The following is a 23,638-nucleotide window of genomic DNA, read 5'->3' as shown; positions in this document are numbered from 1 at the left end:
CATACTCCTACCATACCAGACTTTGTCCATCCTGACCCAAGGGAGTTTGCACATCTGAAAGTAGCCCTAGAAAACATTGTCTCAGCAGATACAACAGAAAGGTTAAAGTTCCAGATCCTCACTGATCACCTGAGACTAGAAGAGGCCCTGCTGATTTCAGATTCATACAGTAACTCCAGGTACCCATATTCAGACACCATGGTCTCTCTGTCACACCCTGATCTGTTTCACCTGTCTTCTGATTGTCTCCAACCCCCCACCAGGTGTCTCCCATTACCTTGTGTACTTATACCTGCGTTTTCTGTTTGTCTGTTGCCAGTTCGTCTTGTCCAGTCAAGTCTTACCAGCGTGTTCCCGTGTTTCCTGTGCTTTAGTTTTTTGCTTTTTCTAGTCTTCCCAGTTCTGACCTTTCTGCCTGTCCTGACCCTGATCCTGCCTGCCATCCTGTACCTGCCTGACTCTGACTCTTTGCCTGCATTGACCTACCGATTGTCTGCCCCTTGTACTGTAATAAACTCTGAGACACGTACTATCCGCCTCCTGTGTCTGCATCTGGGTCTTAGCCTGAGCCGGTTAGTACGAACTGGCCATGACTGACCCAGCAGACTCGGACCAGCGCCGCAACACTGTCTCCTCCCAAGGAGCCACCATAGGAAGACACAAGGGGTTACTACAAAGTCTTATGGAGGGACTCCATACTCTGGCAGAACGCCATGACCATGCGTTCAATACATTGCTGGAGCAATTCCACAGACTCCCAACTAGGCAACAAGCCACAACAGTAACCCCCCAGACTCTCAGCAACCTCGCCACCAGCGGCGCCTCTTCCCAGCCTACCCCGGTGTCCCGAGAACCTTGCATACCACCTCCGGAGCGCTATGCTGGACATTCTGGAACCTGCCGGGCGTTTCTCTCCCAGTGCTCCCTCATCTTCGAGCTACAGCCTTCTTCGTTCCCCTCAGACCGCTTACACAGACTAAACACTAAGAGCTGTCTTTATTGTGGAGCTACGGGACATTTCTTATCTACCTGCCCATTAAAAGACCAGGCTCATCAGTAAGAACGAGTACACTGGTGAGCCGTAAGGAGAGTTTACAATCTCTCTCTACTCGTAACCCCCTCTATGCTACCCTGTTGTGGGGAGACCAGTCCAAATCCATCCGGGTGCTCATTGACTCGGGGCTGATGAGAGCTTTATGGACACTACCCTGATGTTGGACCTGGGTATCTCCACTCAACCCCTTTCCATCCCGATGGACGTCAGAGCACTGGATGGGCGCTCTATGGGCAGAGTCACTCACAATACGGTTCCTATCAACCTGCGAGTGTCAGGCAACCACAGTGAGGCTATGCAGTTTCTGCTCCTGGAGTCTCCTTATGTACCCATGGTTTTGGGGTTTTCATGGCTCCAGAGGCACAACCCCCTAATTGACTGGGCTACGGGTTCCATCATGGGTTGGAGTCCGTTTTGCCATGTGCAATTTACCTTCTCTCGGGCACCGCACCGCCTCGGGGGCAACTTTATTCCCTGTCGGCGCAGGGTTCTTCTTTGTGGAGAAGAAGGACAAGACCCTGCGTCCGTGTAGACTACCGGGGTCTTAATGACATTATGGTTAAAAACCGTTACCCGCTACCACTCATCTCCTCAGCGTTCGAGCCTCTCCAGGGGGCGGTCATCGTCACCAAGTTGGACCTTCGGAATGCCTACCATCTGGTTTGGATACGGGAAGGAGACAAGTGGAAGACAGCTTTCAACACGGCTAGCGGTCACTACGAGTACCTGGTGATGCCCTTCGGACTGACCAACGCTCCCGCAGTGTTCCAGGCCCTGGTCAATGATGTGCTCCAGGACATGTTGAACCAATGTGTTTGTGTACCTTGACGACATCCTAATGAATTCCCGGTTAGCTCAAGAGAACGTTCTCCATGTCCGACAGGTTCTCCAGCGTCTCCTGGAGAACCAGCTTTTCGTGAAGGTGGAGAAATGTGAGTTCCATCGTTCCACCATCTCCTTCCTAGGATACGTCATCACTGCAAGGTGAGAGCGACGGTGGATTGGCCTCAACCCACATCCAGAATGCAGCTGCAATGTTTCCTGGGGTTTGCTAATTTCTACCGTCGTTTCAGCCGGGATTACAGCACCCTTGCTTCCCCCCTCTCTGCACTCACCTCCCCCAAGGTTCCGTTCTTATGGTCTCTAGCAGCTGACCGGGCTTTCTCAGACCTCAAGCAGCGATTCACTTCAGCTCCCATCCTAATCCATCCGGACCTCTCCCGTCAGTTCGTGGTGGAGGTCGACACCTCGGACGTCGGAGTGGGGGCTGTCCTTTCCCAGCGTTCTGCCCAGGACCAGAAGCTGCATCCCTGCGCCTTCCTTTCCCATCATCTTAACCCTGCTGAGAGGAACTATGACGTGGGAAATCGAGAATTACTCGCAGTCAAGATGGTGTTGGAGGAGTGGAGGCACTGGTTAGAAGAGGCGGAACACCCATTCTTGGTGTGGACGGACCATAAGAACCTGGAATATCTCCGCACTGCCAAGCGCCTCAACTCCAGGGAGGCGAGATGGGCCCTGTTATTCACTCGTTTCCATTTCACTATCTCCTACCGCCCGGGGTCTAAGAATGTGAAGCCTGATGCACTCTCACGTCTGTACAGCCCCGCTACTACACCATCGGACCCCGAGACCATCCTCCCTACTTCCTGTCTAGCGGCTGCTATCATCTGGGGAATAAAGAGTCTGGTCCGCAAGGGGGGGCCCGGCTAACCAGATGTTTGTCCCGGACTCTGCCTGTGCTCCGGTACTGGAATGGGCACATTCCTCAAGACTCACCTGTCATCCTGGCTACCGTCGGACCTTGGCTTTAGCCACCGTTTTTGGTGGCCCACCATGGTTCCTGACGTCTCTGCGTTCGTTGCCGCCTGCACTGTCTGTGCACAGAACAAGACTCCGCGGCAAGTGCCGGCTGGCCTCCTTCAACCACTCCCTGTTCCTCACCGCCCCTGGTCCCATATATCTTTGGACTTCGTCACGGGTCTCCCGCTATCTGAGGGCAATAGGGTGGATAGGTTTTCCAAAGCCGACCATTTTATCCCCATTCCTAAGTTGCCCTCAGCTAAGGAGACGGCCCAGCTCATGGTGCAGCACGTCTTCCGGATCCATGGACTTCCGGTCGACATGGTCTCCGATCGCGGTCTTCAGTTCTCATCCCGGTTCTGGAAGGCGTTCTGCACCCTCATTGGGTCGTCGGTCAGCATGTCCTCTGGTTTTCATCCCCAGTCTAACGGCCAGTCGGAGTGAGCAATCAGGACCTGGAGACGACTCTTCGTTGCCTCGTCTCCACCAATCCCACCACCTGGAGCCAGCAACTCGTGTGGGTGGAATATGCCCGCAACACCCTTCCCTGTTCTGCTACTGGTCTCTCGCCATTTAAGTGTTCCCTGGGATATCAGCCCCCACTCTTCCCTGAGCAAGAGGAAAAGGTCAGCATACCTTCTGCCCAGATGTTCGTCCGTCGCTGTTGCCGTACCTGGAAGAGAGCCCGGGCCGCTCTTCTCAAGACCACCTCCAGGTATCGACGACAGGCGGACCGCCACCAGACCCCTGCTCCCGATACTGTCTTGGGCAGAGGGTATGGCTTTCCACTCGGGATCTGCCCCTCTGGGTGGAGTCCCGCAAACTTTCCCCCCATTTTAAATCGACCCTTTCCCCATCTCTAAGGTCCTTAGCCCCTCTGATGTTTGCCTTCTGTTAAACCACACCCTCCGTATACATCCCACTTTCCATGTATCTAGAATTAAACCCCTGTTTCACAGCCCTTTGTCTCCAGTTTCCTGTGTCTGCATCTGGGTCTTAGCCTGAGCCGTGATACTCTCTCACCAAGCAGTTTGGACAACCCCATCAGCTGGCCCTGCAACGCATTGCTGAGCTTATGGATGGCCCTGACATTCACAGTTGAGATGTTAAGGCTTTCTGTATGTTTGGTCTCACAGTCCCTTCCTTACTGTCCATGTTGGAGCAGCTGACATGATTTTTGAATGACTACCTCATCTCTGTACCCCACACACACACACACAATTATCTGTGAGGTCCCTCAGTCGGCCAGTGAATTTCAAACACAGATTCAACCATAAAGACCAGGGAGGTTTTCCAATGCCTCGCAAAGAAGGGCACCTATTGGTAGGAGGGTAAAAAAAAAAAAAGCTGACATTGAATATCCCTTTGAGCATAGTGAAGTTATTAATTACACTTTGGATGGTGTATCAATACACCCAGTCACTACAAAGATACAGGCGTCCTTCCTAACTCAGTTGCCGGAGAGGAAGGAAACCGCTCAGGGATTTTACCATGAGGCCAATGGTGACTTTAAAACAGTTACAGAGTTTAATAGCTGTGATAAGATAAAACTGAGGAAGGATCAACAACACTGTAGTTACTCCACAATACCAACCTAAATGACAGAGTGAAAAGCCTGTACAGAATAAAAATATTCCAAAACATGCATCCTGGCACTAAAGTAAAACTGCAATAAATGTGGAAAGAAATGTACTTTATACCCTGAATACAAAGCATTTTGTTTGGGGCAAATCCAACACAACACATCACTGTGTACCACTCTTCATATTTTCAAGCATGGTGGTGGCTGCATCATGTTATGGGTATGCTTGTCATCGGCAAGTACTAGGGAGTTTTTTTTGGGATAAAAGAAATGGAATAGAGCTAAGCACAGGCAAAATCCTAGAGGAAATGCTGGTACAGTCTGCTTTCCAACATACACTGGGAGACAAATTCAGTTTTCAGTAGGATTATAACCTAAAACACAAGCCCAAATATACACTGGAGTTGCTTACCAAGATGACATTGAATGTTCCTGAGTGGCCTAGTTACAGTTTTGACTTGAAAATGGCTGTCTAGCAATGATCAACAACCAACTTGACAGCTTGAATAATTTTTTTAAAGAATAATGTGCAAATATTGTATAATCCAGGTGTGCAAAGCTGTTAGAAAGACTACCCAGAAATACTCACAGCTGTAATTGCTGCCAAAGGTGATTCTAGCATTGACTCAGGGATATGAATAGTTATGTAAATGTCATATTTCTGTATTTCATTTTCAAATATTTCTAAAAACATGTTTTAACTTTGTCATTATGGGGTATTGTGTGTAGGTTATATGAACCAAACCATTATTTTTTCCGGAGTTTCTCTCCACATGGGGTCACGATTGCTAGTTTGGGAAATGCTACCTTAGTCACTAGTAGTCACCCCCTTGTTGTGGCCTTTTTTTGAGATACACGTTTCCCACTGTAAATGTGGAGGCGGCTGCAGAAAAGGCCTTCATTCTTAGATTTCCCTATGCACCCCTAGTTTGTCCCTTTATTTAGAATGCCCGACAGCTCATAAGTCAATCACCCCTAACTTTCTGTCCAATCAGAGACGTTCTCTTTAGTCTGCTCGTTGTAGGTCCCGCCTCCAGTCAGTGAGTTGCGGTGAAGACAGAGAAAAGACAGTTTGTATCTCCACAGAAGTACCGTAAAACTTCAATTAATAGCGCAGGCATTTATTTGCTTAAATCACTGAACACAACAGGCGCTTATTACAGACAGGCTTCTATTAGAGCAAGGTGTCTATTTCCTTAATGCACACAGCTTTTGCTTATTTGCATTTGTTTAAGAGGTTTTCTAGCGACATTTATTTGGAGACATCCATAACAATGAGCTAATGAGGCGCTAATGAGGCGCATAGAAAATGTGCTCACTCGTCAGGACACTGTTGTTCAGAGGAGCTAGCCAACAACACAGATAACACAATCACTTCAAACTGAAGCTGGAAAGACAACAAACTAGCTGCACTTCATTTTGTTTTACCTTTTTTCAATGACATTTCTTTGTATATATCCATAAAAATGATGTTAGCTGATTCATGATTTCGACTGGCTGAAAAACACTGCCTGCCTGTCTGTCTCGTCCCGACTCCCGACACGTTCAATACTATGGGACAGCTGGAGATCGAATTTGAATATGGAAACAATGTTGCAAATGTCGGAGTGACAGACAGCAAGGTTTATACAAACCTCCGCTGTTGAAAACTAAATGTTAGTCTAAAAGATAATGTCTAGATGCTTGTTATAGTGGAGATCAAGTTTATAAGTTGCTTTGTTGGGCTGATGAGACAGTGGATTGCGCAGTCAGATGGAACAGAATAAATAGGCATTTTAACGTCATAGATTTAGCCAGTGATAACTTGTGGAATAGACACCGGCTAGAATGCAGTTTTAACCAATCAGCATTCAGGATTAGACCCACCCGTTGTACAAAGTTGTATACAGTGGCTTGCGAAAGTATTCACCCCCCTTGGCATTTTTCCTATTTTGTTGCCTTACAACCTGGAATTATCATTGATTTGATTTACTTGATTTTTTTTGTGAAACAAACAAGAAATAAGACAAAAAAACTGAAGACTTGAGCGTGCATAACTATCCCCCCCCCCCCCCCCCCCCCACCCCAAAGTCAATACTTTGTAGAGCCACCTTTTGCAGCAATTACAGCCGCAAGTCTCTTGGGGTAAGTCTCTATAAGCTTGGCACATCTAGCCACTGGGATTTTTGCCCATTCTTCAAGGCAAAACTGCTCCAGTTCCTTCAAGTTGGATGGGTTCTGCTGGTGTACAGCTATCTTTAAGTCATACCACAGATTCTCAATTGGATTGAGGTCTGGGCTTTGACTAGGCCATTCGAAGACATTTAAATGTTTCCTGTTAAACCACTCAAGTGTTGCTTTAGCAGTATGCTTAGGGTCATTGTCCTGCTGGAAGGTGAACGAACCTCCGTCCCAGTCTCAAATCTCTGGAAGACTGAAACAGGTTTCCCTCAAGTATTTCCCTGTATTTAGCGCCATTCATCATTCCTTCAATTCTGACCAGTTTCACAGTCCCTGCCGATGAAAAACATCCCCACAGCATGATGCTGCCACCACCATGGTGTTCTCGGGGTGATGAGAGGTGTTGGGTTTGTGCCAGACATAGTGTTTTCCAAAAAGCTCAATTTTCGTCTCATCTGACCAGAGTACCTTCTTCCATATGTTTCGGGAGTCTCCCACATGCCTTTTGGCAAACACCAAAAGTGTTTGCTTATTTTTTTCCTTTAAGCAGTGGCTTTTTTCTGGCCACTCTTCCGTAAAGCCCAGCTCTGTGGAGTGTGCGGCTTAAAGTGGTCCTATGGACAGCTACTCCAATCTCCGCTGTGGAGCTTTGCAGCTCCTTCAGAATTATCTTTGGTCTCTTTGTTGCCTCTCTGATTAATTCCCTCCTTGCCTGGTCCGTGAGATTTGGTGGGTGGCCCTCTCTTGGCAGGATTGTTGTGGTGCCATATTCTTTCCAATTTTTAATAATGGATTTAAATGGTGCACCGTGGGATGGTCAAAATGTATAACCCAACCCTGATCTGTACTTCTCCACAACTTTGTCCCTGACCTGATTGGAGAGCTCCCTGGTCTTCATGGTGCCGCTTGCTTGGTGGTGCCCCTTGCTTAGTGGTGTTGCAGACTCTGGGGCCTTTCAGAACATGTGTATACAGTGGGGGAAAAAAGTATTTAGTCAGCCACCAATTGTGCAAGTTCTCCCACTCAAAAAGATGAGAGAGGCCTGTAATTTTCATCATAGGTACACGTCAACTATGACAGACAAATTGAGAAAAAAAATCCAGAAAATCCCATTGTAGGATTTTTTAATGAATTTATTTGCAAATTATGGTGGAAAATAAGTATTTGGTCACCTACAAACAAACAAGATTTCTGGCTCTCACAGACCTGTAACAACTTCTTTAAGAGGCTCCTCTGTCCTCCACTCGTTACCTGTATTAATGGCACCTGTTTGAACTTGTTATCAGTATAAAAGACACCTGTCCACAACCTCAAACAGTCACACTCCAAACTTCACAATGGCCAAGACCAAAGAGCTGTCAAAGGACACCAAAAACAAAATTGTAGACCTGCACCAGGCTGGGAAGACTGAATCTGCAATAGGTAAGCAGCTTGGTTTGAAGAAATCAACTGTGGGAGCAATTATTAGGAAATGGAAGACATACAAGACCACTGATAATCTCCCTCGATCTGGGGCTCCACGCAAGATCTCACCCCGTGGGGTCAAAATGATCACAAGAACGGTGAGCAAAAATCCCAGAACCACACGGGGGACCTAGTGAATGACCTGCTGAGAGCTGGGACCAAAGTAACAAAGCCAACCATCAGTAACACACTACGCCGCCAGGGACTCAAATCCTGCAGTGCGAGACGTGTCCCCCTGCTTAAGCCAGTACATGTCCAGGCCCGTCTGAAGTGCATTTGGATGATCCAGAAGAGGATTGGGAGAATGTCATATGGTCAGATGAAACCAAAATATAACTTTTTTGGTAAAAACTCAACTCGTCATGTTTGGAGGACAAAGAATGCTGAGTTGCATCCAAAGAACACCATACCTACTGTGAAGCATGGGGTTGGAAACATCATGCTTTGGGGCTGTTTTTCTGCAAAGGGACCAGGACGACTGATCCGTGTAAAGGAAAGAATGAATGGGGCCATGTATCGTGAGATTTTGAGTGAAACCCTCCTTCCATCAGCAAGGGCATTGATGATGAAACGTGGCTGGGTCTTTCAGCATGACAATGATCCCAAACACACCGCCCGGGCAACGAAGGAGTGGCTTCGTAAGAAGCATTTCAAGGTCCTGGAGTGGCCTAGCCAGTCTCCAGATCTCAACCCCATAGAAAATCTTTGGAGGGAGTTGAAAGTCTGTGTTGCCCAGCGACAGCCCCAAAACATCACTGCTCTAGAGGAGATCTGCATGGAGGAATGGGCCAAAATACCAGCAACAGTGTGTGAAAACCTTGTGAAGACTTACAGAAAATGTTTGACCTGTGTCATTGCCAACAAAGGGTATATAACAAAGTATTGAGAAACTTTTGTTATTGACCAAATACTTATTTTCCACCATCATATGCCAATAAATTCATTAAAAATTCTACAATGTGATTTTCTAGATTTTTTTTTCTCATTTTGTCTGTCATAGTTGACGTGTACCTATGATGAAAATTACAGGCCTCTCTCATCTTTTTAAGTGGGAGAACTTGCACAATTGGTGGCTGACTAAATACTTTTTTTCCCCACTGTATATACTGAGATCATGTGTCAGATCATGTGACACTTCGATTGCACACAGGTGGGCTTTATTTAACTAATTATGTGACTTCTGAAGGTAATTGGTTGCACCAGATCTTATTTAGGGGCTTCATAGCAAAGGGTGAATACAGTGAGGGAAAAAAGTATTTGATCCCCTGTTGATTTTGTACGTTTGCCCACTGACAAAGACATGATCAGTCTATAATTTTAATGGTAGGTTTATTTGAACAGTGAGAGACAGAATAACAAAAAATCCCAGAAAAATGCATGTCAAAAATGTTATAAATTGATTTGCATTTTAATGAGGGAAATAAGTATTTGACCCCTCTGCAAAACATGACAGTACTTGGTGGCAAAACCCTTGTTGGCAATCACAGAGGTCAGACGTTTCTTGTAGTTGGCCACCAGGTTTGCACACATCTCAGGAGGGATTTTGTCCCACTCCTTTGCAGATCTTCTCCAAGTCATTAAGGTTTCGAGGCTGAACCTTCAGCTCTCTCCACAGATTTTCTATGGGATTAAGGTCTGGAGACTGGCTAGGCCACTCCAGGACCTTAATGTGCTTCTTCTTGAGCCACTCCTTTGTTGCCTTGTCCGTGTGTTTTGGGTCATTGTCATGCTGGAATACCCATCCACGACCCATTTTCAATGCCCTGGCTGAGGGAAGGAGGCTCTCACCCAAGATTTGACGGTACATGGCCCCGTCCATCATCCCTTTGATGCGGTGAAGTTGTCCTGTCCCCTTAGCAGAAAAACACCCCCAAAGCATAATGTTTCCACCTCCATGTTTGACGGTGGGGATGGTGTTCTTGGGGTCATAGGCAGCATTCCTCCTCCTCCAAACACGGCGAGTTGAGTTGATGCCAAAGAGATCCATTTTGGTCTCATCTGACCACAACACTTTCACCCAGTTCTCCTCTGAATCATTCAGATGTTCATTGGCAAACTTCAGACGGGCCTGTATATGTGCTTTCTTGAGCAGGGGGACCTTGCGGGCGCTGCAGGATTTCAGTCCTTCACGGCGTAGTGTGTTACCAATTGTTTTCTTGGTGACTATGGTCCCAGCTGCCTTGAGATCATTGACAAGATCCTGTGTAGTTCTGGGCTGATTCCTCACCGTTCTCATGATCATTGCAACTCCACGACGTGAGTGGATCCCCAGGCAGAGGGAGATTGACAGGTCTTTTGTGTTTCTTCCATTTGTGAATAATCGCACCAAATGTTGTCACCTTCTCACCAAGCTGCACGGCGATGGTCTTGTAGCCCATTCCAGCCTTGTGTAGGTCTACAATCTTGTCCCTGACATCCTTGGAGAGCTCTTTGGTCTTGGCCATTGTGGAGAGTTTGGAATCTGATTGATTGATTGCTTCTGTGGACAGGTGTCCCTTTAAGAGTGTGCTCCTAATCTCAGCTCGTTACCTGTATAAAAGACACCTGGGAGCCAGAAATCTTTCTGATTGAGAGGGCGTCATATACTTATTTCCCTCATTAAAATGCAAATAAATTTATAACATTTTTGACATGCGTTTTTCTGGATTTTTTTGTTGTTATTCTGTCTCTCACTGTTAAAATAAACCTACCATTAAAATTATAGACTGATCATTGCTTTGTCAGTGGGCAAACGTACAAAATCAGCAGGGGATCAAATACTTTTTTCCCCTCACTGTACATATGCACGCACCACTTTTCCGTTATTTATTTGTTACTAAGCTGATTAAGTCTTTATACTGTATGCATCTTATAGTCTTAATTGCATATTATTGTGTCCTTTTTCTATTGCTTATAGAACCACATCCTACAGTTCATTAAATAACCTTAAAGAGTACCAGTGTGTGGTTCATGGTGGTGAGGTGACAAGCCAATTAAGACAGCATCCATACTGCTCTAGCCGGCAGCCTTGTAGTGATTCAATATATCCAACCCAGCAACCTAGCTTAGGTATCTGAACACAGGTTTACCCCTGACCTATTTTACAAAAAAGAGAAATGAATGGCCCATAATGTATTCAAATCCCACTGGAAACATTAATCCAATGACTGACTATTCATTATTCAGTGACTAATTAAACATTCATATGCCATAACGAAACAACGTATTAATTAATTTCTTGAAAGCTTTGGCAAACCTGAAGATGCTGGACCTAATGTTGTGTAATTGCACTTTAACAAGTACAAATGTTTCCAATGTGACTGTGACAGTCCAATTACACTGGAATGTCTAATGGCATTCAGCTAACCTAAAGCAAAAAACTATGTGGGGTTGTCTGTTCCCTTTGCTCCACTGCAGTGATTGACATACAATCCCATCAGTAACTCTTATTGTATGGTCTCTCTCGATATAGTAGGGAGTTCAAATTAAACTGTAAGGTGTAGTTCAACAGCTCTATTTAGGTAAAGCTTTGGCATCAATTTCTATGGCGAGCATTACAAAAATGAGAAAAAATCTCCAACTGTATACTGTATCCTGTTTTTAAATTTAAATTTGTACACTACCGTTCAAAAGATTGGGGTCACTTAGAAATGTCCTTGTTTTCGAAAGAAAAGCAAATTTTTTGTCCATTAAAATAACATCAAATTGATCAGAAATACCCTGGAAAGCGTTGCGGTTCCGGCGGTGTCCGGTGAGCTCTTGCTGGCCCTTGAAAATCCGGGGGAGAGGGTGTAAATCTCGCGCCAGGCCGTACCCATATCCGCAGCAGGTCTCCAAGGTGAACAGCCTCTGGCATGTTAGAACAAGGTAGGTAAGGGAAGTTGGCAAGTCAGATCCGTAATTTCGGGATAAGGATTGGCTCTAAGGGCTGGGTCGGTCGGGCTGGGGTGCGAAGCAGGGCTGGCCTCAAGCCCAGAATCAGTGGAAAAAGCGAAAATTTGAGCCAATGCAAGAAAGGGAACACATATTTCACCCTAGGAAATGGGTGCAGGTCGGAGGGCTATCTAACATGTGCAAACAGAGGGCCAGCAAGGGAAACAGACCAATGAAGCATGGACATTTTTAATGTAGTAAATGGTTAGAGCCAGTTTGCGCTGTTCTGTGACGGGAGTAGTACACAGCGTTGTACGAGATCTTCAGTTTCTTGGCAATTTCTTGCATAGAATAGCCTTCATTTCTCAGAACAAGAATAGACTGACGAGTTTCAGAAGAAAGTTATTTGTTTCTGGCCATTTTGAGCCTGTAATTGAACCCACAATTGCTGATGCTCCAGATACTCAACTAGTCTCAAGAAGGCCAGTTTTATTGCTTCTTTAATCAGCACAACAGTTTTCAGATGTGCTAACATAATTGCAAAAGGGTTTTCTAATTATCAATTAGCCTTTTAAAATGATAAACTTGGATTAGCAAACACAATGTGCCATTGGAACACAGGACTGATGGTTGCTGATAATGGGCCTCTGTACGCCTATGTAGATATTCCATAAAAAATCAGCCGTTTCCAGCTACAATAGCCATTTACAACATTAACAATGTCTACACTGTATTGCTGATCAATTTGATGTTATTTTAAAATGGACAAAACATTTGCTTTTCTTTCGAAAACAAGGACATTTCTAAGTGACCCCAAACTTTTGAATGGTAGTGTATATATATTAAAGTATTTTTCCAGTTTTATTGAAAGGGATAGACAGAAATGAGCTGGGAGAACATAGTGTAAAGACCGGTGGGGCCAGGATTCGATCCCTCGCAGGCAGGGGGATTGCATATGTGCCAAGGGCCGCAGCCTTAACGGCTCAACCACTATTATGTTCCATCTTTCATCATTACCTTTAATGACATACATTTTGAACAGGTGCAAGATTAGCTCTAGTAGAAATGCTTGGTCCATCTGGTCCTTCATGTTCATTTGCTACACTAGACGCCCGCTATGGCTACAATATGGCCAGAATGAGAGTCTCTGCACAGCTAGAGAACAGATTCACAGCACGACTCACAACTACAGTACCCACCACAACATCCCTCTACCCATCAACCTCTCTCTGTGTTGCTGACTCCATACTTTAGTATGTGGTGGGTTCACCCCTGAGATACCATCACCCAATTTACAGAATACTTGAAAAGCGCTTACTCAGCTCTTTTACCTTCCTTGGAAAAATCCACTGCCAGGTTAAATTACTTCACTTGAGAATGTATTTATTCTTTGACAAGGGTGAACTGTCTTGGATATTTTTTCAAAGGCTTGACTCAATTAGTTCTTGTTTTTAGAGTTTCAAAAACAAATGCAATGCTCAAATGGTCTGCCAAGCCAAATCAGATAATTAAATTAATGTTTTCCTTACATTTACTGTGGCTTATGAATACACAATTTATTGGAATTTACAATATTTCAATGAGATCTAGTTACTAGTGTGGGGTTAGTCCCAAATGTTGGGTCAGGACCGACAATTGGGTCATGGGCAATTATTTTTGGGTCACGACTTAACACTAGCCAGCGATAACACTAGCCAGAAACATAGGCTTTGTTTACTTGATGAGTCACAAGAAAACTCCAGTTTTAGGTGGCTCACTCCATAAAACGTTAGGCAACCACTGAGCAAGAGTTCACCTGAATATGAGGAACTGTCTATAGAATCACACCAGTTTGCTTTGAATGAACACATTTCCCTACAATTTAAAGATTAAGCTAAAATCACAACTCAGTGGCCTTGTAGTTAGCGTGTCCACCCTGAGATTGGAGGGTTGGGAGTTCGATCCCCAGCCGAGTCATACCAAAGACTGTAAAAATGGGACCCGATGCATCTTTGCTTGGCACTCAGCATTAAGTAGATAGATTGGGGGTAAGGCCCTGTTATCGACTAGCGTCCTGTCCAGGGGGTGTACCTGTACATCAAGCTGCCCCACGCTATAGAAACATGACACAGGCTCCTGCTCCTATGAGCCATTCCGGCCCGCTCGTGCAAGGCTACTTAACATCACAACACAAAACACAACATTCCCTCGTACCGATTTCATATTTGGTGCCAGCCACGTTGGCCGTAATGGTCCCCTTCTTCTTCTTGGTGCAGACCTTTCTTCTCCCGCTGATCTGGTGGGAGCCCGCAGATGGCCCGTTCATGGGGGATGGTCCTTGATCCTCTGAAGGAGGGAGCCACAGTACAAGATTAGCTACAGTACAGGGGTGATTTCACTAGGAACCAAAGAAAGCAAACGGGCAGAAAATCTAGTTTTCATTGCAAAACATTTTCCTGTTGTAAAACGTTTTGCTATGGATTGCTATGGTGTGAACTAATCAATACCCCCAGTACAGGGTGGGAGGATAGGATGTAGTGATTGGTTGGTTGGATATTCATACAGCCATTGTCTACAGTCCAGTTGTGACTCAACTGGATGCAAACGGACATAAAAAAGGCCTTGCTCTGTTATGCTGGAGGTGGGCCTCCTGTAGCTCAGTTGGTAGAGCATGGCGCTTGCAACGCCAGGGTTGTGGGTTCGATTCCCACGGGGGGCCAGTATGAAAAATGTATGCACTCACTAACTGTAAGTCGCTCTGGATAAGAGCGTCTGCTAAATGACTAAAATGTAAAATGAGGTGACCCTTCTATTATTATGCGCTGGGCGTGCATACATACTAGACATTGAGGCTTTGTCAGGCCCCGCTATTGAGGCATCCATCCCAGTGTGTGTGTGAGATAGAGAGAAGAGGGCATCTCAGCTCTATGAGGTAATTGGCCATGTCAGGCCTGGAGAGTAGAGGTGTCATACTCACCTCCATCGTCAGGGGGAGAGGGCATCTCACGGGCCGGGGGATCAAAGGGGGGAAAGGAGCACTCTGCCAGGCTAGCGGCCGAGGGGACACTGAGCAGGGCCCTCCAGAGGCACTACTTATGTCTTCCCTGTCTGGACAAATTTGGTTACGGCAGCCCGGCGCGGGATCATCTGAGCCCCAGCCTATCCTCTTCCCTCAGTCTGGTCATGAAGGTAGTGAGGAGGGGATGGCAGAGGGGTGGAGGTGGAGGGGGGGACCGGGGAGTGGTACTGCTTAGAATTCAGCCCAGCCACCAGAGAAAGGGATGGATGTGTCGGGTGTCTGGTGCCTGGTGCCTGTGCAGGAAGAGAAGAAGAAGGCTTTTTTTACAGCCAAGGTTGAGGAGGATGAGGAGCAAACTGACTGCTTCAGGGCAATAACTGCTGCTTGGCTCCATGCATGCTTTGCTCTTCGCTGCCCTAGACATCCTTTTGATGTGCAGCTCGCACAGATCTCACACTATATAAATAAATCTGACACAAAGCACTGTGTCCCAAATGGCACCTCATTCCCTATGTAGTGCAGTACTTTTGACAAGGGCACATAAGGTCCATAGTAGTGCACTGTATAGCGAAGCGTTGCTCTGGAATGAGTTCACAGTGACAGAGCTTCACTGTATGGAGCTGCGTGACTGAATACTGCACCCCTCTGGCGCTATAGCAGACGTACAGTCATGTAATAATTAATGCAATGCCGTAATCACAACTAGCCGATATACAGGACAGCTGCATGGGAGCGTCATTAAATATTAATGTGGCTGTCAAATAAAGGGTTTCAGGCTTGTCCCTCCTCTCTCTCCAGGTCTCGTGTTTGTGCCATCTGTGCCCGTTAATGGCTTGAGTGACCACAATCAGATGCAACTGTTGTTGAAGAGTAAAAGGACTCTATCAAAATATCTGTAGCTCATTTTCTTATTTAGTATGGTGTCAAATGTGATCAACAGTATATTTTTCGATTAACCATAGCTTATTTATTTCAACAACAAAAATGCCACTGTAGAGATCAACAGTAGCCTGTAGTGGTCATATTGTGAAATGCTCTTTAAGTGATTCATACATTTGCCTATACAATACAGAGCGAACAACACAAACACACACACACACACACACACACACACACACACACACACACACAGAAACACAAACACTACCAGCCAGCTAAAGCAAAACAGCTCCATTGATTCCATCAAAGTCAGCGTAATTAATTAAAATGGGAAAACAATCCAATCACATTACTCAATCACTCAATAACTCCCGGTCACTTCTTTCCAAACAACGGGTTGCCGTGCTCTCTACCCACAATTCACAGCGAGGATAGAGAGAGTGTAGCGGGGGAGAGGGAAAGGGCAACAACAAGGGAAAGGATGTGCTGAACTGCTGACAATACCTCTCCCCTGGGTGTTGTAGCCTACTGTTAGCCAGAGAGCATTCACCTCCCGGTGTCATGTTAACCCTCTGTGGCCCTGAGGCCCCAGGCAGATATAGGCTAGTGCCAAGGCCCCCACATTTTTTTGATACCCCTACCCAATGTAGAACAAAACACTACCATGTTTGTTAATACTCCTAATGTCTCCCATATATGAAATGAATGGTTGTGTAAAAATATTTTACTGCAAAAGTGGTTAAATTGATAGATATTGTGACACACACCCACTCAAAAAGTGCAGAATCATAACTGGCTGGAGGGTAGATGGGCCGCAAAAGCTCATGTAACCCAATATTGCAAGCTCTGATATTGCAAAAAAAAATTGAAAAGTTTGAAAAGAAGTAGTCCGTTGTCTACCCTACATACACAAACAAACAGCATTAGGATATCTTAATGCATCTTGGAAATATAGACCTGTAAACACAGATATACAATAGGCGGAAATGTCAACTATGAATATTTATGATGAATGTAAGCTTTACTTTTTGGTAGCTGATTAATAGACAACTTCCCAAGTCAAATTTGCTCTCATTCAGTGCTGTTTCATCCTGCCTGACAAAAATACATACAGTTGCACATGTTTTTGATGTTGTGGCTAGTGTAATCTGCTCTAAGGAAAACAAGTGGGCTCAGACATCGGAATTTGATTTTTTGGGGTCCAAGGTTCCTTGAAGGATTTTGTATATTTAGCCCCTACTCTTGTAGTAAGGGACCACCACAGATGATCTTTGGGGCCACCATGGATTTTGCGTCAAATGCAATTTGGCGTCCAAAATCTAAAATGGCTGTCATAATACCATTTGATGGAGGTTAAATCACATGTAAATATGAATTTTGTAGATGAGAGGCACTTTTTCACTCATGCCCATAAAGACTGTTTTGGTGTAAATCTATTTTATTCTGAATGCAATATTGCAAACATGATTACACTCAAACACCTTCGCCTGCATATACACACAGTTTATTAGGTACACCATCCCATTCACGAAAATGATTCGCGCCTACAGAGAGTGAGTCCTGTGGCCGTGGTTTGCTATATAAAGCAGGCAGACAAGCATCGAGGCATTCAGTTACTGTTCGATTGAACGTTAGAATGGGCAAAACTAGTGACCTAAGCAACTTTGAGAGTGGTATGATCATCGGTGCCAGGAGCGTAACAGTTCCAGTATCTCAGAAACGGCTGGCCTCCTGGGCTTTTCACGCACGACAGTGTCTAGGGTTTACCAAGAATGGTGCAACAAACAAAACAACATCCAGTCTGCAGCAGTCCTGTGGGCAAAAACAGCTTGTTGATGAGAGGTCGAATGAGACAAACCTGCAAATAACTGGCGCAGTACAACAGTGGTGTGCAGAACGGCATCTCGGAACGCACAAATCATCGGTCCTTTTACAGATGGGCTACTGTAGTTCCACTCCGATCTGCTAAAAACAAGAAGAAGTGTCTCCAGTGGGCACGCGATCACCAACACTGGACAATTGAGGAGTGGAAACACATCTCCTGGTCCGACGAAACCCACACGGTAGGGTCCCTTGATACCAATTGAGCAACGTTTCCATGCCACAAAGAATTCAGGCTGTTCTGGAGACAAATGGGGGTCCGACCCGGTACAAGATGGGTGTCCCTAATAAACTGGCCACTGAGTGTACGTTGCCCTTGTGTTATTCGGTCTTTATAAGGGTCTCATAAGGCTCTTGGTATATCTAGGAAAGAGTTTGCGTTAGGAAAATGTGGCGCTGGACATTTGACCAGCAGCATTTTAATTTACCGGATATTTAAGAACTTTAACGGACCCATATGCATTGGTTGCGTAAACTGATTATGGCGTCCACCCACGGTTTTCAGAATGACAGAAATCACATTTAGTTTTTGGTCATTGGTCTTTACAGAACATGCAACTCGGATGCAACGGCGTGCGACATTCTTACCGAATTCCGATGAGCAATTTGAAGATGTTAGAATACATAGGCGGCCTGTCCATAAGGCTAGGGGAAGCTTTTAATTTAATTTAATTGCCAAAATTATATAGTCAAATTAGCTTACTCCTGTCTATACAGAAATAAATACAATTATTCAAAATAGGCTACTACACCAGAAAGCATGATTTGGCCACAGAGGATCATTAGCTTCTTTTTTTGTTTTGTTTTTGTGGATTGTTTGAAATCGCATAGTCTACAGTCAGAAGAGCCCACAAATTGGGAAGAGCGAGCAGCAAATACCAAATAGATTATTGTTGAGTTGCGACTGTCAGTGAAAAACAGAGAGACCCAGCCAGCCATATAGCAGTATTTCTAAATACAAATCACAGAAAAACTGTTTGGAAAACAAATGGCTATTGCTGTAAAGAGAAGAGAATGAAAATACTCCAATCTGTCTTTTAGTTCAACTTAATTGAGCGAAAAGTAAACTAACATTGAACATTGACATTGACATTTGTCCCCGGTGAGTGTGCGTATTCACGGTCTTTATCAATGGGTCAATGCCCCGTTGTTATTTTATTAAATTTTTTTGATGGACGTCATTGTGTTTGTGTCTCCCCTTCTCGTAGGCCTAAAATATGGATCAGACAATGTCATTTTTATTTATCTGTTTGTCAGTGTCAGCAGAGTAGGCTACCCTGTAACATTTGTCGTAAAAGAAAAATGGCCAACATGTCTCCAGTCATATACTGTATAGTGTAGTAGAATTGTATGAAATGTGTTTATAAAAAGGCAAAAAAAATTATGTGCAAAGAAAGGAGAAGAAATGTAGGCTATCTGATATAGCTTATAGCCTAAGACATACAGTCTTTTTTGCAAACAGTGATTGAGTTACACTACCGGTCAAAAGTTTTAGAACAAGAGTGTGCAAAGCTGTCAAAGCAAAGGGTGGCTATTTGAAGAATCTCAAATATAAAATATATTTTGATTTGTTTAACACTTTTTTGGTTACTACATGATTCCATATGTGTCATTTCATAGTTTTGACGTCTTCACTATTATTGTACAATGTAGAAAATAGTAAAAAATAAAGAAAAACCCTTGAATGAGTAGGTGTTCTAAAACTTTGGACCGGTAGTGTATATAATTAGCCTAAATTATGGCTATCCAATCTAATCATCACATTAGGAATAGTAGGCTGTCTTACATTAGTCTGCAAATGCGAGGATGCATGAAATGCTTTATTATAAAGGTGCATTTTTATGGTGAAAATGTGCTTCCCCAAACTTGAAACTTGTTAGAATAACTTCCCACATTTACTTTTCCTCAGCCAACAAGACGAGTAACAAACAGCAAAATCACTAGCCTATGTCAATCTACTATCCCCCATAGTAGAATAGTTTACCTATTCTATTGGTCAGCTTGTCGTTCAGTGCGAAAAATAAATAGCCTATTCCAAACAGACTCTGGGACAGTTCTGGGATGATAGATCCCAAATTCATACAACCAGTAGGCCTAGGCTACATCCACCCCCCAAAAAAAGCAATGAGGCTCATACAACAGATCAGAACGTTTAGCATAAAATGTTGAACAACTATAGTTTCTTCACATTATATGCACAGCAATGCGCACATGGCAGCAGGCTATGCGCAAATGTTCGTTCCATAATGCAATTAGAGGGAAGACACCATTGTGAGCGGTTTCATGTGACATAGATGAAAATAACCATTAGAAATTTAGAAAGAGGGGAGATCTAAATATGCAACAAATAGCATGGGTTGCTAATATGACTAGGATTGTGCCTTTGTTTACTGGACAATGAAAGAAAGTTGATTTGAAAACCAATAGAACATGAGAAAAATGCTAGTTTCAATGGCATATGGAGGTCTTTATAAAATATTTGCCTGCACGTTTGGTTGGATTTTGGCTAGGCTACTTTGAAGCAAGGTAAGACATGCCTCATAATGTCTTACCGCTGTTTGAGCTGTATCAGCAGCTCTAGCGCTACATCCACTGGTATTATTTCAATCAATGAATAGGCTAAAAAGCATTATTTCGCAATGGGACAGGGGCGGTGTGTTCATTAGGGCGATATGGGCGACGCACTGCCAAACGGGAAAAGGAAGGGATTCTTTTTCTAATCAATTATATCACGGCAACAGTAGTTTTCAGTGTTCTAATCTAGACGTCTGATCTGCCACTAAATGTCCAATCAGGCTAAAGTCGTGCTTCAAATGGCCCCGCCCGTTTTGGGGCGATTTCAGTCAGGTTGAAAATCGCCCCAGAAGTCTCTCAGACTCTCATGTAAAATCTTTTTTTTTTCAAATATCAGAGCTTTCAATACAATCTCTATGGGTTCCGGGAGGGCTTGCACTTACGCGCTTTCGTCATACGTAACATAACCATGAACATAACTAAGAAAAGAGCGGGTAGCAGCGTCAATCAATTCACGTACTACTGTCAAGATTGCTAGCGTTCAGTGCAACTCGATTGTCTCTTTGAAAGAAGTTCATTTTTGTCTGCGAACAAATCAAGATAAATTGGCAACGAAACAATTAGGACCTCCCAGACCAAATTTTATAATTCAACAGGTTTCTACTAAAGGGGGAAAGTCCTACACCCGAGGATTTTCCAAAAATTGGTACGAACGAAAAACCTGGCTAGCAGGCTGCGATGTAGCTAATGCAGTCTTCTGCTACCCCTGCTTACTCTTTCACCCTGAAGGCGGCACGGCAGACAGCACCGCTTGGACAGCGACTGGTGTAACGGACATGCACCATCTTTCAGAAAAGATTAAGAAACATGAGCTGTCAAAGACCCACATGGATAGCTGTTTGAGATTGTCTGCTTTGGGGAGAGTGAACATTGCCACTCAACTGGATGAGGGATACAGGCTAGCTGTCCGCCGCCACAACGATGAGGTTAGCAAGAACCGCCACATCCTCAGCCGGCTAATCCAGTGTGTGAAGTTTTGCGGAGTGTTTGAGTTAGCTTTGCGAGGCAAAGATGAAACTGAGGGCTCCACCAACCCTGGTATTTTTCTTGGACTTGTCAACTTTGTGGCACAATTAGATGAGGTGTTTGATGACCATCTTAAAAATGCTAAAGTTTTCAAGGGCACATCAAAGACCATTCAAAACGAGCTACTGGAGTGTATGCTAGCGGTCATGACGGAACATATTGTGGAGGAGGTGAAGTCGGCGAACTTCGTAGCTATCCAAGCTGACGAGACCACGGACGTTTCTACACAGACACAGCTGGTGCTTGTGCTGAGGTACATAGATAGCAAGAAGATTTTATTTTTTTCCTGGGGCTTTTTCACAAAATCATGCCCCACGTCGACATTCTGTACCAGAAGCTACAGAAGAAGGACATCGATGCTGTCTTCATCAAACGTGCCCTCGACAGCTTCACAAGCAGTGTGCAGGCCATAAGGTAAGATTAAACAATATCATTCGATCTTTCTCAAAGCAGAGCTTTATTTGAAAATGTATGCATGAAAGGAGACATCATCATATTTACAAATCTATACAATTGGCCAGAATATGGTTGTTCATTTTTACAAAGCCATACAGATAGCTGTGTTTACCTTCTCTAGAAATTATTTTCAAATTCTGTTTTCAGGCAAAATGTCTATCACTGTTCATTTTCACAAATCTATACAAGAGGGCAGAATATGGAAGTCTATAAAAATGTCTTATTACCAATAACTTGCATCAATGTTTTCAGTAGCCTCTATCAAAAGCTCCTGCTTGCTTGTTGTGAATTATGCTCAGGTGCACATATTTCCAATTCAACCATGAGGCCTTTTTGAAGCAAGTAATGTGTATATCAGTATTGACGTATATGCTGCCCCTGTCTTCATGTTGTTGCTGGACATATCTTTTTTTAAATGTGTGTAGGTCACCTAAATCATCAGAAAAATTGCCCCCCCTGAGAATTTTTTCAGGAGCCGCCACTGCAATGGGATTATATTTTTCTCCCGGACAATTGGCCGGCGGCGATTTTATTTTTACTGCTTTTTCATTTATTTATTTTTGGCCAAAAGCCGGCTATTACCGGCTACCGGAAATCCTGATCTAGGACTATGAGTGGCACTGCCATGCCTCGGTTGAGTTTGAATACCTGAAGACAAATAACACACATTGAAAAGCTGATGTCCAAATCTCATTCACACAATTACAACATATCAACAACGTTTCCCTATTTTCCCCCACTGAAACTACACTGAACAAAAATATAAAACGCAACATGCAACAATTTCAAAGATTTTACTGAGTTACAGTTCATATAAGGAAATCAGTCAATTGAAATAAATTAATTAGGCTCTAATCTATGGATTTCACATGACTGGGAATACAGATATGCATCTGTTGGTCACAGATACCTTAAAAGAAAGGTATGGGTGTGGATCAGAAAACCAGTCAGTATCTGGTGACCACCATTTGCCTCATATATTTTCAGCTTCCAGGTGATGGCAGCGGATGAATGGCACGACAATGGGACTCAGGATCTCGTCACGGTATCTCTGTGCATTCAAATTGCCATAGATAAAATGCAATTGTGTTTATTGTCCATAGCTTATGCCTGCCCATACCATAACCCCACCATTGGGAACTCTGTTCACAACGTTGACATTAGCAAACCGCTCGCCCATACACGTGGTCTGCGGATGTGAGGCCAGTTGGACGTACTGCCAAATTCTCTACAACAAAAATTGGAGGTGGCTTCTGGTAGAGAACATTACATTCTCTGTCAACAGCTCTGGTGGACATTCCTGCAGTCAGCATGCCAATTGCATGCTCCCTCAAAACTTGAGACATCTGTGGCATTGGTTTGTGTGACAAAACTGCATATTTTAGAGTGGCCTTTTATTGTCTCCAGCACAAGGTGCACCTGTGTAATGATTATGCTGTTTAATCAGCTTCTTGATATGCCACACCTGTCAGGTGGATGGATTGTCTTGGTAAAGGAGAAATACTCACTAACAGGGATGTAAACTAATTTGTGCACAAAATTTGAGATAAATATGATTTTTGTGCGTATGGAACATTTCTGGGATCTTTTATTTCAGCTCACGAAACATGGGACCAACACTTTACATGTTGCGTTTATATTTGTTGTTCAGTATAAGTATGCAAGGTTGATTCAAAGTCTTTAAGGTGACCAAAACATGAATGTGTCCTAACAGGGTGAGGAGACAGAGTAGCCAGTGGTGGTTGTTGTTCTTGGGGCCTGACCAGGTTACACTGCTAACTGGCCATTCTGGGCAAGCTGCAGCAACAAGGGCAGTATCCTTCCTGTATGACTGGTGGGGTATTGGGGCTGTGTGGGGATTAGTTTCCAATTCTACAACAGTTGGGTGCAGACACTCAGGAGATGCAGC

General features: G+C 44.3%; 1 protein-coding gene across 2 annotated transcripts in view; it reads right to left on the bottom strand.

Annotated features, from left to right (window-relative positions):
• ttll7 (tubulin tyrosine ligase-like family, member 7) overlaps window positions 1–23,638 on the bottom strand; it is a 163,798-nt gene that overhangs the window by 119,826 nt on the left and 20,334 nt on the right. For both annotated transcript variants that reach the window (XM_045205294.1, XM_045205295.1), the window contains exons 2-3: window positions 14,872–15,206; window positions 14,109–14,240 (exon numbers count right to left, since the gene is read on the bottom strand). In XM_045205294.1, coding sequence (XP_045061229.1) covers window positions 14,109–14,240; window positions 14,872–14,896 — 157 coding nt within the window. In that variant the 5' untranslated portion in view covers window positions 14,897–15,206. The remainder of the gene's footprint in view (window positions 1–14,108; window positions 14,241–14,871; window positions 15,207–23,638) is intronic.

Source organism: Coregonus clupeaformis, chromosome 20 (assembly GCF_020615455.1).
Source record: "Coregonus clupeaformis isolate EN_2021a chromosome 20, ASM2061545v1, whole genome shotgun sequence".
Taxonomy (NCBI): Eukaryota; Metazoa; Chordata; class Actinopteri; order Salmoniformes; family Salmonidae; genus Coregonus; species Coregonus clupeaformis.
Note: the sequence above shows the minus strand (reverse complement) of the source record. Positions and strands in the feature narration are given on the sequence as shown.